General features: G+C 36.3%; 1 protein-coding gene across 2 annotated transcripts in view; it reads right to left on the bottom strand.

Annotated features, from left to right (window-relative positions):
• Positions 1 to 13,012, bottom strand: part of PTCHD1 (patched domain containing 1) — a 47,137-nt gene that overhangs the window by 10,878 nt on the left and 23,247 nt on the right. The window contains exons 2-3 of one of the 2 annotated variants that reach the window (XM_029286518.1): positions 8,821 to 8,847; positions 8,187 to 8,655 (exon numbers count right to left, since the gene is read on the bottom strand). In XM_029286518.1, the coding sequence (XP_029142351.1) occupies positions 8,187 to 8,655; positions 8,821 to 8,847 (496 nt within the window). Of the gene's footprint in view, positions 1 to 8,186; positions 8,848 to 13,012 lie in introns of both variants that reach the window. The other variant, XM_015827934.2, reaches the window with a different exon arrangement.

Below are 13,012 nucleotides of genomic sequence, written 5' to 3'. Positions count from 1 at the left end.
ATACCATATTTATATAGGAGGATGAGGTTCTCTCCATCAGTAAAATGTTAGGCTTGTGATAGACTCTTCAGAAAAAAGAAACAGGCCAAAGGAGGCAGTGATGAAGATATCAGTGCTTTGTTGCTAAAAAACATGAATGCCTAGTTTAGCTTAAAGGTAACCGATGCTTGAAGTTTATTTGCCCAGTGAATATTAACCCTTGTTGTAAGAAGATTTTTCTTTCATCACCAGTTAAATCTTCTCTTTACCTCACTTCCATTTAAGTTTGTTTCCTTGAGGAAGAAAATATTTTGCTTCTCATCCAAGAAGCTTCCTCAGTTGTGACTGGATGGTGGGAGAATTCTTCTTCTTCCTCAAAGGAAAACAATCCAGTTGCCTTTTGAAAAAGCACTTTTGAGACTATGACCTGGATGATTGAAAATCTCCATAGACATTTCCCTTGTTTCCCTATTCATTTATCCATTCTTTTTACCCAAACTTCATGTTGGGTCTTTTCCCCCTTCGTTTTTGCAGGTTCTGTTGCAAGAATGAAGGGAAATATTTATAAGCACTGGTCTATTTCTGCATGCGGATGATTTTTTCAGTTCCTTCCATTCCATTTGCAACTGAAATACAGTGAATTGGCTCACATTTCATTACCATATTTTTCCGTGTATAAGATGCTATTGTTTCCTGCAAACACCCTGTTCAAAAATCAGGCACGTCTTATACAAGTGCATCTTCTTATACACAAAAAAATAATGGTAACCTCCGCAGCCCAGGGCATGCCTGTGTGGGTTCTTTACATGTTACTGCCATGCTGCCTGGTGCAGGAGGTAATCGCTGCCCCGAGATGCTGCCTGGATGGGGAGAAAGCCGGACCAAGATGCTGCCTGGTGCTGGAGGATCGCGCTGCCCCAAGGATGCCGCCGGTCCCACTGAAGCCGCCTTCTATGACCCGTTTTTCACCGGCATAGCTTGGGCTGAAGCTGCAAGAGGCCCTGGGAAGCCGCCTCAGTACAGTGATTGACGGCCAAGGGGCTGGGCGGGACTAAGCCTGCAGAACACCATCTGATTGGAGGAAGTTGCCTTCCTTGTGTGATGGTACCGAGAAGTACCAGTAATTGGGGGGGGTCTTATACAAGGGTGCGTCTTATAGATGGAAAAATATGGTATATCAGTATATCAGTATATCAGTCCAGTCCGGTATATCAGTATATCAGTACAGTCCTGTTGAGTCCAAGTGGCCAAAGCCAGCAAGATTTGAGACAATAAAAAAAACCCCTTCCTACTCCGCTTGTTTGGATTCCTTTTCATTGACAAGGTCAGAGATTAATACTGAGACATAATGAATAATCGTCATGTCACACAAATTCATTGATCAAGCCTCACTGTATTAAAATACATAAATTGTATGAGAACAGGAGTAATTTCTTGTGAAAATAAAATAAGTGGAATTTCAATTTTTTTTTAAAGTTTGGGATTGTTTTCCTTAAGGAGTCTAACTAACTGTAGGTGTTCATGCATGAATGCTGATGAAATGAGTTCTTTGTTTGCAAGCACTGAAGCATAATTTTCTCATAAATTTTCTAATGTGGATGATAAACAAAGATGACAGACATGGGATTCTAACAAGTCACAATAAGCAGTCTCTTTCCTCTTAGTACATCAAGTATTCAGTTACTACATATCCCCTGCTCTCTTGCTACTGTCAACATCCCATTCATTCTCTTGAGTTTCATTTTTTTCTTATAACTGATTTTGTGTCAATGCAAATAAAGCACTGTGTATTATAATCAAATGCAAAGTATAATATTTTAAAGTGAAGGACAATATAGGCAGTTCCTCTCAGTAGATGGCAGCATTTTGCTGACCTTGTGTGGTCTTGCAAGCTAAGCATGGCCAGGACTGGTTAATATTTAGACTGGACACTTCCCAGGAATACTAAGATTATTGTAAAAGATGGCAATGGTAAATTACTTATACTGTATTTTGTGGCAAAGAAAACAAGAGTCCACCAGAAGTTGAACTGAATCCAGAAGAGGTTTTACTTTATGAGATTCCTCCAACCATATGCCACCTACCACAGTTCAAGAAAGAATTGGCCTAACAATCCTGCTAGACTCCAATGCTCATTTCAGAAGTAATGAAATTGATAGGATATTGCCTGAAAGCCCAATTATTGTTAGCTTTTTTCATAATAGTTTCCCTCCTTTGCTGAATTGTTCATGCATTGATTCAATTTGTGGAACTTGTCACTGCAGTCAAAGGCACTATTTTAGTGGAACATGTTGAGAAAAATAACAGGCTTACTTTATAGGCACTGAATAGATATCCTCTTTGTCAAGGAGAAAACCTTACCTAAGGAAAATGTGACATGTTCAGGACAATTGGGGATTAATAGGCCATGGGAAAAGGACTGGAAAGCTGTAAGAGTAGAAAGACACATGAGTGATGAGGAGAAACATAGGAATTTACGACAGCTGAAGCTATTTGAATAAAGATGAAGTCAAGAGAGGAGGAGATATTTCATATTGGTTTAAAAGAGAAAGCCAATATTTTGTCACTAGTAAATATGTAATTCCTTGTTACTAGTACCGTTATTCTATGTTAGAAAGATAAAGTTGTCTGTCAAGCTGAACTAATTTTTTATAAAAGATTTGTTATGTGTATTTATTATGTGCTAGTTTACAATCTAGCTTCTGTCAGTTTTTATTAAGCTATGCAAACTATTGGGAGGATTTGAATAAACTGGACAATTTTATTCTGACTTATTGAGCACTGGACAGCTTAGTTGAAACTAATTCCTGGAGGGGACAACAATGTGCTTGATTCTATTGGTGAACAAATGGAAAGCTTAAAACTAAAGCCTTGACAAAGTTAACACCAGTCCATTAAAAAGTAAACATTGAAGTGCATTCATTGTCAGTCAATTAAATATTTGAAAAGATGTTCTTAGGAAACAGATATTTCGATCCATTAACCCCCATGATGCGCAAAAGATAAGTGGGGCCCAGGCTCATTGTTTCAAAGGGTAGGAGAGTTTAAGGAGTGAAATCCTTAAGTACCGAGGAGCTTTATGACATCCATTTTGTGCTTTAATCTTTTTATGTTCCAAAAGTGCAAACAAAAAATCAACTGTTCCCTGCCTTTTCCAAAGGAAGTTATGAAAAGCTGGCATTTCAGGCTACCTTTATTTTAGAGGGGCGGGTGGTGCAGTGGCTCAGTGGTTAAGACGCTGGGCTTGTCAGCTGGAACGCCAGCAGCTCAGGTTCAAGATCTGAGTGCCACGTGATGAAGTGAGCTCTGGTCTTCACCCCAGCTCCTGCCAACTTAGCAGTTCAAAAGCATACAAATGTGAGTAGATAAATAGATATCACTTTGGTGGGAAGCTAACAGCACTCCATGACATCATGCTGGCCACGTGGCTGCAGAAATATCTTTGAACAGCGCTGGCTCAATGGTCTTGAAACGGAGATGAGCACTGCCCCCTATGGTCAACAACAACTAGCAGAGTAAAATCCGCAGGAACTCCTTTTTTTACCTTTATGTTAGTGGAGTCTGAAAAAGTGATACTGGTGACCCATTTGTTGTTCACTTTGGGCACCCTTCCTTTACTCCCACAACCAATTGATCGCTCAATTAATCACTTAACTGCCATAACCAAAATTCTGTTCTATTTACCATGCAATTAAAACATCTGTACTTAATAAAGTCCAGAAATTAATAAAATGTAATTTATATCTGTAGATATTTTCCTTATCCAGATTGAGAAAAATAATATGATTTAGTTTTGATCAAAGCATTGCCACTTTATATTCAGACAAATGTATGGAACTCATGTAAGCATCACACTTCTAACAACAAATCCTTGTAGTATGTTTCCTTTAGACCATGTGGTATTTATCTTATTGTTTGGATATAATATGGAATTGGCATAAAACAATGTTTACTTCCAGGGTTGCTTTCCTTATTTTCAGCTAAGCACATCTAAGGTCCACAGATACCTACTGCAAAGGATGAATCTAGAACTGCTTTTCAGTTAAAAGCAAGACATAAGTACAGCTAGCATATATTAATTTGAATGTATTTTTTAAAAAGTCATAAAACCCACCTGAGAGATGTATAACACAGTACAAGATGTGACAAAGAAATATGTGCTCCCTTATGCTAAAGCATAAAGATTCACTGTAAATTAAATCTCAGTTCTGAAGCCTCTATAAAATCAGTGCACTGAATCTGCTGCAAATGAATAATGCTCTTGACAAAAGATGCATCGGGTTCTTGCAGGTTTTTGTTTCTAATATTTATGAGAAGCAGCAAAATTAAAGTATGGGATTTACAAAATATAGCCTGAGTAACCTTAAAATGTCATTTAATCCTAGAACTCTTCTTGTTTTAACCCCTTGTATTAAAAGAAATGTCTTATCTCTTGTGACTTTGTGTCTAATCTATATATGTAAATTTGTCAGCATATATAGCATATTTCATATGATGATTTTAATTTCTCCAGATCAGAGGTCCCCAACCTTTTGGGCACCAGGGACCGGTTACGTGGAGAGAAGTTTTTCTGCGGACTGGAGGAGGCGTGGTTTTGTGTGTTGTCTGCATCCCCCAGATGGGGTTTTGGTTGTTAGTGCGGCCTGGTTGCTGGCATGCTGTGACCCAGTACCGGTCCATGGACCGGGGGTTGGGGACCCCTGCTCCAGATGGCTTCTTCAATTACTCATTTATAAAAGTCTAGAGAAATTTTCTAATACTGGAAATATTTCAGTCATTATGAAATGTACTCTTCTGCTGTGTCAAGCATCTTTTGAGAGGCATGTAGCAGGCATTATCAGAGAAAACATTTGGCTTAGACAATTCATCAATCTTTTCTATTGCATATGCTTGCATTTGCCACAAGTAGATAGATAGACAGACCTCTGAATCATGTCCAACTGAATTTTAATACATTTAGTAGTTTCAATCCAAAATTATGGTATTCTGTAGTAAACTAGGGAAAATGGACTTTTCCCTCCTCTCCCCTAAGATTATAGAAAACAGTTCTAGAATCTGTTTTCAGAGTTAAATTAGGTGGCAAATCTGAAGTTAGAGGGATCAATTGCTTTCACATTTTCTTTTTTGAAAGTAAACAACTGCAAATTGGCAGAATATCTTTCTGCATGTTATTCATAACAAATTCATGATCGCAATAAAAAAAAATCAAACTATGATTATTTATTATTGTTCCCTAAAAAAACTCTGTTTAAAATAAAAGCCAATAGCAACTTTGCTAAAGTATGGTGATTACTGCACTACTTTTATAGAAACAAATCTTCCAGTAAGAAAATCTGTGCAAAATCACCACAGTTTTTGTAGTGAAATATATTTTTCTCTATCATATCTTTCTCAGATATTGCTTACATTGTTCATAGTTATGGGGAAAAATTATACTATGGATCAGCTTCGTTTCTTTTCCTTATAACTTACTAAATAAAGACTCCCTTGAAGTTTCATGATGACTATATAGAATCATACAATTGGAAGTCAACCCTCCTCCTCAGCAGAAACAATATTTTATAAATGATAATGAAGTGTACACTGAGTTCAGATCAACTATCTATCCGGAGACAAAATGTGGCAATTTGGAATGAATTTCAATTTTCTTGGCAAAAGGCTGAATACAATTGCCATTGTTAATTCTGGGTTTCTACAAAACCCCAATCACAATCTGTGGCCAGAGTGACATTTAAACAATACAAGCTGTCATGGAGGAAGAAAGGACAAAATCCAGTTTCCTGTTATTTATATAAATCAAAAGTGGGCAATTTTTTCACAACAGTGCTTTAGAATATTTAAGAATAAGAGGTATAAAGCACCTTTAAAAATGTTAAAGCAGTTGTTTCTTTTTAAAGACTTCATTGAATAACAGGACTAGAAACCCAAGACTACACTGGCAGTGACGAGAGAGTTCTAATGCTGCAAGATGAAGAGGAAGAAAATCTCATATCTACACCATCATCAGAGTAGGTGGTGTCTACTATTGAGGAAATGATAAAAAAGAATCTTTTTGAAAGCTGGAATTGTTCCCACAAGGGAGTTAGCCATAGTACCAACAGAGGAGAAAGCACCCAAGTTATAATGCTACTATGAACGTTTTTATGTCTTCAGTGTCAGTATGTCAGACCATGTTAAATCCAGACTCATTCTTGGATCAGCTGCCAAGAGACTAGGCAACGGAACTAAGATTTTAAATCATTTCAAAGTAGTGATATATCAGGGGAGAAGGCAGATTAGTAGAGTACTAGCAATTTGCTGGGTCTGAAAAAACAGGTGCTGCTACTAACAATATAGGCAACAAGTCCAAAAGAGATAACATTATGGGAGAGGAGAGACAACAGCCCCTTCTTCTCAGCTTTTTCTTCTCCCACTCTTGAATAAGCTGAACACTGGGCAGGGAAACTATAAGTTCACGTGGTGGCAATTTCTATTCAAATCACCACCAGGATAGGCAAAATGTTGGTGTTGGATAACCAGCTGAGATAGTCTTTCCAGTTCTTGATTTGGTAAGTGATTTTAAAGTATATGTAGCTGCTACTGGCCAGGTGATAGATGGTCAAACAAATAAGGAGAAGTACCCATTTAGCTGCAGAAGAGAAATACAAGTTCTGTTACTTGCAACAGCATATACTCCACACTTGAGTGTCTCCTTGCAGTCTTACAGATTGCCCACCTGCTTCATAACACTGATAAATTTCTCTGTGCAATGCTAGCTTTCAACCTCTATCACAAATAACCTGCCAAATTGTCACAATAAACCTATATCCAAATCCACAACTAATGTAACTATAAGTTCTGAAGTAGAATTAGCACAAGTCCATTGCTTATATTTCTTCATTTATTACATACAGTATATCATAGACACTATCATCATTTCAATTTTTATTACATTATGTTCCAAACAGGTCTGAAATAAATCCACAGCTAATCCACAACTAATCTAGAATATTATCGAGTCTTCAGAACAATATAGCAACAAAAAGCTGACCACCTTTCAGTTTCCAATGATCAGAATTACTGGAAGAGAATATACATAGCTTGGGGTTGAACTGTGGTATATTTGATGCTTTCTGAGTTTGGACATTTATTTGCAGACATTTCATTACCCAATTAGTAACATCATGATGTGATGATGATGTCACCGAGTTGGTTCATGAATATCTCAGTAAACAACCAAGCTTAGATAGCACCAAGAACTCCAAAGAACATGTCTAGTTCCGATGTTTGCTTCTACCATAATACAGCCCCAATCCACCAATTTCTATTTTCTCAGAGAGTTCTGTGGGTGGGCATATCTTTGGTACTGAGAGATAGCCTTTGCGATATAGTTCCCAATCTTGAGGGTTTGTGAGATTGTATTTTCTGAGGAATATATATAACAGCTGACCTAGTTGAATGGTTGATTTATTTTATGGAAAAGGCAGACAATTACTCCTTTATACTTTCAATAAAAGTTTCAGCAATAAACTTTACAGCATTTAGGAAGTCCTTTTGAATATACTTTCCTTCAGAAAATCTATTGCAAGTGTTTTGGCAACATAGGAAAAACTCTCAACCCAAAATACTTTAGTCTTCCTTAAAACAATATAATTGAAGGCACTTAGAAACAAAATGTTTAAAGAAATGAACCACGACTCCCCACATCTGTCATGAAATTGGGATGCTTCATCCCATTCAGCTTGCTTATAAAAAATAAAACTATAGCATTTGTGTTTTTTTCATACTATATTTTCAACGAATGGAACTGTACTTTTTCAAACTTAATTCAGATTTGGGTTTTAAAGTGAATTGGAGAACTTTTAGAGTGGCATGGATTAGACATACCTGCTGCTTGAATTTAGCTAGACTGGATGGTCTTTGTATATCTACCCTCCCCCCCTTAAACTCCTTGTATTTTGAAGGGACTAATGTTGAATATGCCATAGCAAAGTAATCAGAGATACTGATAAACAACAATTTCTGAAGATTTATTGACTACAAAATAAGCATAAATAAGGTATCCCAAATCTGAATGATTGTTAATGATTAAACAAAATGAGAGGGCTAGCAAATTGCTAGAGCACTTCACAATATCCTCTTTTGTCTTTGTTACTTACTCATAATAGAGTAGATCAAATAAATATTGCAGACAAATCCACAGTAATAACAGAATGAGATATAGTTACCTAACATGATGAAAGGAATTCCCAGGAAGGTAGAATTATATTTCCCACCAGTCAGATTAATGATTCCAGCTGCAGTGAGAGTGGCTAGAGTCACAGTTAACAAGCCAAGGAGGCCAAGCCAAGGTTTGCTGCGGACGCAGTCTTGCATGGAACAACAGAGCATTGCCAAGATCACCACAAGGACTAGACTTGTGGTTAGGTAATGTTCTGATACCCTACTTGTCTTCTGGAAGTCTTTTTGAAGGGATGATGAAGTGAAAGGATATATTGTGACATTCCGGTTGGATTTCTGGAACAGTTCTACTGTGTCACAGAAGTTGGATTCCCATTTTTCTGCTACAATGTCATTTAAGGAGTTGATTGCCTGCAAGTAATAGGTAAGCTGAATGGCTTCGGCAGACTTTACCCGATCTTTGCTGTGCACAGTGACTCCACCAAGCTGGTGCCCATTGTATACTTCCCTGCCATCCTTTAAGTGTGTGATTGGATATGTGATAGCAAAATTAGTTTGATTAGACAAGCGAGCAGCCTTCAGTTCCTTCAGGACATGTACAATGTCATCCACTATGCAGGACTTGTCATTATTTAGGATGCAGATATGAGCAAATGTGTAATTGAAACCAGGTCTTTGTACTTGGATCCTGGTCACAGCAGAATGCAACTACAAGGGAGAGAAAAAAAATCACACGTATTATTTATCATCTGATAATCTTGCATTATAGCAGCAGAACAGCAGCGGCAACTTGAACATGTTTTTTCTTATCTACCCAAGCAAGCAGGATTTAATAACCAAGCAGTAATAATAAGTAACCTCTGAAAATAAAAAAAATTCATTAAAGTATTGTTATCATTCCCCAACACTATTTCACACAACTTAATTAACTTCTGGCAAAAGAAACACCATGGGTATCAATTGGTCACTCTGTCTTTTCATACAACCAAATAGACTCTCCCCACCTTTAAGAAACCAAACAAGTTTTAGTTCAGAAGTTCTCTATTAGGAGAAAGAAAGAACTTTTGTTACAATTAGATCAAAACTGCTTTCTTATCTAAAAGAAAATGAAACAAAGCAATAATGTTCCCATACAATTTAACTACAATTGTGTTGGAGTTGAAATAGATTCCTGGTCAATGCATGGTCACATCCATGTATTTTTCTTTGTAACAACATACCCATTTGTCCAAGATGTTTTCTGACTCTCCAGTCTAGTCTACAGCTCTGATACTCTCCCATTCAAGGACTAACTAGGTGCAGTGGTCGCATTACTGTGGTAGATTAACCAATATGCAACCCAAAGAGGCATTAAGTTCTTTGAAGGTGGATTATCGCGTTTAAGACACAGTTAGTCCTTGACTCATGACTAAAATTGGGAAGTAATTTCAGTTGTAAATTGAGGAACCCATGTGATTGGACCTGATTTTATGACTATTATGTCTTTAAGTGAATCACATTATTGTAATTCTTAATCACACAGTTGTTAAGCAAATCATGCAGTCATAAGTTTGAATGCCTTCTCTCAAATAGGCATGTATTGCTGGAAACCAGCAATAAAGTAGAAAATAGCAGTCATGTGACTGTGGAGCACTGCAACCATTTGTAAATGTGAAATGGTTGCCAAGTGTTTGAAATGGGGTCATGTGACTGTGGGAGAGGGCAGAATGACATAATGGCCAGAACTGCTTTATGGTCCCTAAAGCATCCTTTTTGAGGTCATCATATTCCAAAAGATCGTTACATGACCTATAAAAGATTTCACAGAACTGTTGGGTTTCTTAGAGTCTTGAGCAGTATGATTGGCTAGGAACTACTCTTTATTAGAAATGGTCGCTCTTACTCCAGATCTCTACTTATTTCCCTTTAATGAATTTGGACAGACATATATAGAGCAACCCAGAGTTTTGTAGTTTCTGATGGTCTCCCAACTCAGTACTAACCAGATAGACTGGTTATATTACTATGTGATTTCAAATGTGAATACAAAGAACTAGAAGCATTTTGAAAATGGATCATTGCATCTGGTGTATATATATATTTAACATGTTCTATAGGCTTTTTATTTTTTTTTTATTTCTGGATTATGCAAATAATAAACAGAGGATATTGTTGAAATAGATAATCCAGACTTAATTATTGCAGCAGCAATGATTTCTATTTTGTTTTACATTATATCTGTGGAAAGCTAATGTACAAAAATCAGAAATGGTAAATATTATTTCCAAATTTCTGCTTATGTTGAAGCTCATTCAGTTAGCATAATGAGCTTTGCAAATAAGGGAATATTTATATCTCAATTGATCTTACTGCATTAAATGTATTTAATTACTCTTTCTTAAAGAAGATGATTACATGAAACCTATATGAATAAAGCATGCTTCCTTTCTGGTTAATGGCAACTACTGTACTGCATATACATATTTCTTTTGAACAGTAGCAGTGTTTTCGGATTCAAATTCTATATACAGTTCTCCAAGTAAGTCCTATCAAAATCTTGGAACATTGTGTTAGATCTTGGATCAAAGGTTTTGTTTAGTTTGGTCATAAATCACATACAAAGCATAATATTTTATAGTAATTCATTTGTTGTTAGAAGTTTATTTTTGTATATTTGAAAAGTTACAGAGCGTCTCAGATACAATATCTCCCTTTCATCAATAAAGCTTCCCAAAGACTATGCTAAGTAGAGCAGCTTTTGTAATCTAAATTATAAATAAATAAAAAATTAACTCTCAGTAATTAACCATAACAATCAACTATAAAATATCCACCATATATAATCAAAATGTTAAGAATATCATAATATTGTTAAGAATCTCCAATAAAAAAACTAGAGGAAGTTTAATCTATTCACAGCAATAGCATGAAAAATTAGAAAGATGTATTGGAAAATCTGCAAAAAATACTATTTGTCTGCAAGTTAGAACTGATGGGGAAATAGAGAAAGTCATAGAAAATGAAGATGTTAAAGTGCTCTGGGATTTTAGAATTCAAATAGACAGGCACCTGCCACATAACACCCCAGACTTAACAATTGACGATAAGAAAAACAAAAAAGTCTGGAAAGTGGATGTGGCAGTACAGAATAGAACAGAAAGGACTGGAAAAGATAACAAGATCAAATGACTGTGGCAAAAGAAAGCAAAGGTAGTAACAACAGTAATAGGCGTCTTGGGCACAATCTCAAAACAACTGGGGCACCACTTGAACATCATCAGTATTGACAAATTCACTATCAGTCAATTGCAAAAGGCAGCATTACTTGGAACAGTTTACATCCTGCAACGATATCTGCAACATCATCAAACATTCACATGTATCTATCCCAGGTCCTTGGGAAGGATTTGATAAGTGGACAAAAATGCCAAATCCAGTCTGAACATCTGGCTGACTGTGTGATGAACCACAGTGTGATGAACCACAATGAAAAGAAATCGAACAACTGTGGCAAAAGCAAGCAAAGGTAGTACCAACAGTAGTAGGCACCTTGGTCACAATCTCAAAACAACTGGGGCACCACTTCAATACCACTGGTATTGACAAAATCACTGTAAGTCAGTTGCAACAGGCAGATTTACTTGTAACAGCTTACAACCTGCAACAATATCTTTAACAGCATCAAACACCAACATATGCTGATCTGAAGTCCTTGGGGAGGACAATAGGTGGATGAAAATGCTAAATCCAGTTTAAACATCTGGCTAACTATGCAACCAACCGTAATAATAATAATTGTAATCACCACTATTTGTTATTGCACTGGTTCCTCTGTCAACAATACTGATCAAGTCAGGCTATGGGTATTAAACATCAAAAATATCTCGTAGGCTGGGTTAAATATATCATCTGATCAGTCCTTCAGGATCTTTGTTCTTCCTTTGACTAAATCAGATGATCTGGAAGGAAGCAAATTTGGACAGTTTTCACTTCTGCTGTACCTTCTTCACTATCAGTAGCCTTATTGAGGCCTTTCACTCCCTATCACTGGCTTGGGTGACTTTTCTTTCTGTGTATATTCCCAGAAGAATCATGTCACAACCAAGGAACAAAGAAAGGAAACCAAACATCTGAGCAGAGAAACAGGATAATGCCCAAATTTGTCTTTTCCTTTCCATCCTTTTCTCTTTTGAGCAGCTAGATTTGAGCTGGACACATTCTCAAACGATCCCATTGAAAAATAGATGTCAAAACTCTATCCATGCCAATAAATTACAGTATTTCTCTGTATATTATTTGCAGTTGTATGAAAGACTGTTTCATAAGAAATATGTAGAATCCTTATTGCTAGCAGTGGCCAAAGACCTTGATATCACTACAAAAGTCCAAAAAATATTTGAAACTCACAGAGCTATTTTTGTATCCCCCTAATTTCTTGGCATTGTGTACATCTGCAATACTTACTTAATTTTCATTATTTTGGTTTCAGTAATTAATTTTTCAAGGAATTCCATCTATTTTTCTGATATAAAACATGACAATATTATAAATGTGAATTAGTATATTAAATGTTAATTCATTTGGGCACAGTACATTAAAATAATTCTCTAGGAAACTTTTAAATTTAATAACAGTAAAAGATGCTTCATTAGAACAATTTTAAGATAGGCTTAATCAAGTGAGAATTGTTAAATGTGAATGTGATTTGAAAAAGGATGCAGAAAAGTAGATTAACTTGAAAAAGCAGGTTAATCTGATTGATACATTTTATTAAACTGAATAATCATGATGAATCAAAAGTTATTTTTTAAAAAATCTGGAGAGATTAGATTAAATAGTGGGTAATCTAATCTGCATGATAAATTTGTAACTGTAATAGTACAGGGGGGGGGGG

Source organism: Protobothrops mucrosquamatus, unplaced genomic scaffold, assembly GCF_001527695.2.
Source record: "Protobothrops mucrosquamatus isolate PMUCROS unplaced genomic scaffold, P.Mucros_1.0 scaffold_217, whole genome shotgun sequence".
Lineage (NCBI taxonomy): Eukaryota > Metazoa > Chordata > Lepidosauria > Squamata > Viperidae > Protobothrops > Protobothrops mucrosquamatus.
Note: the sequence above shows the minus strand (reverse complement) of the source record. Positions and strands in the feature narration are given on the sequence as shown.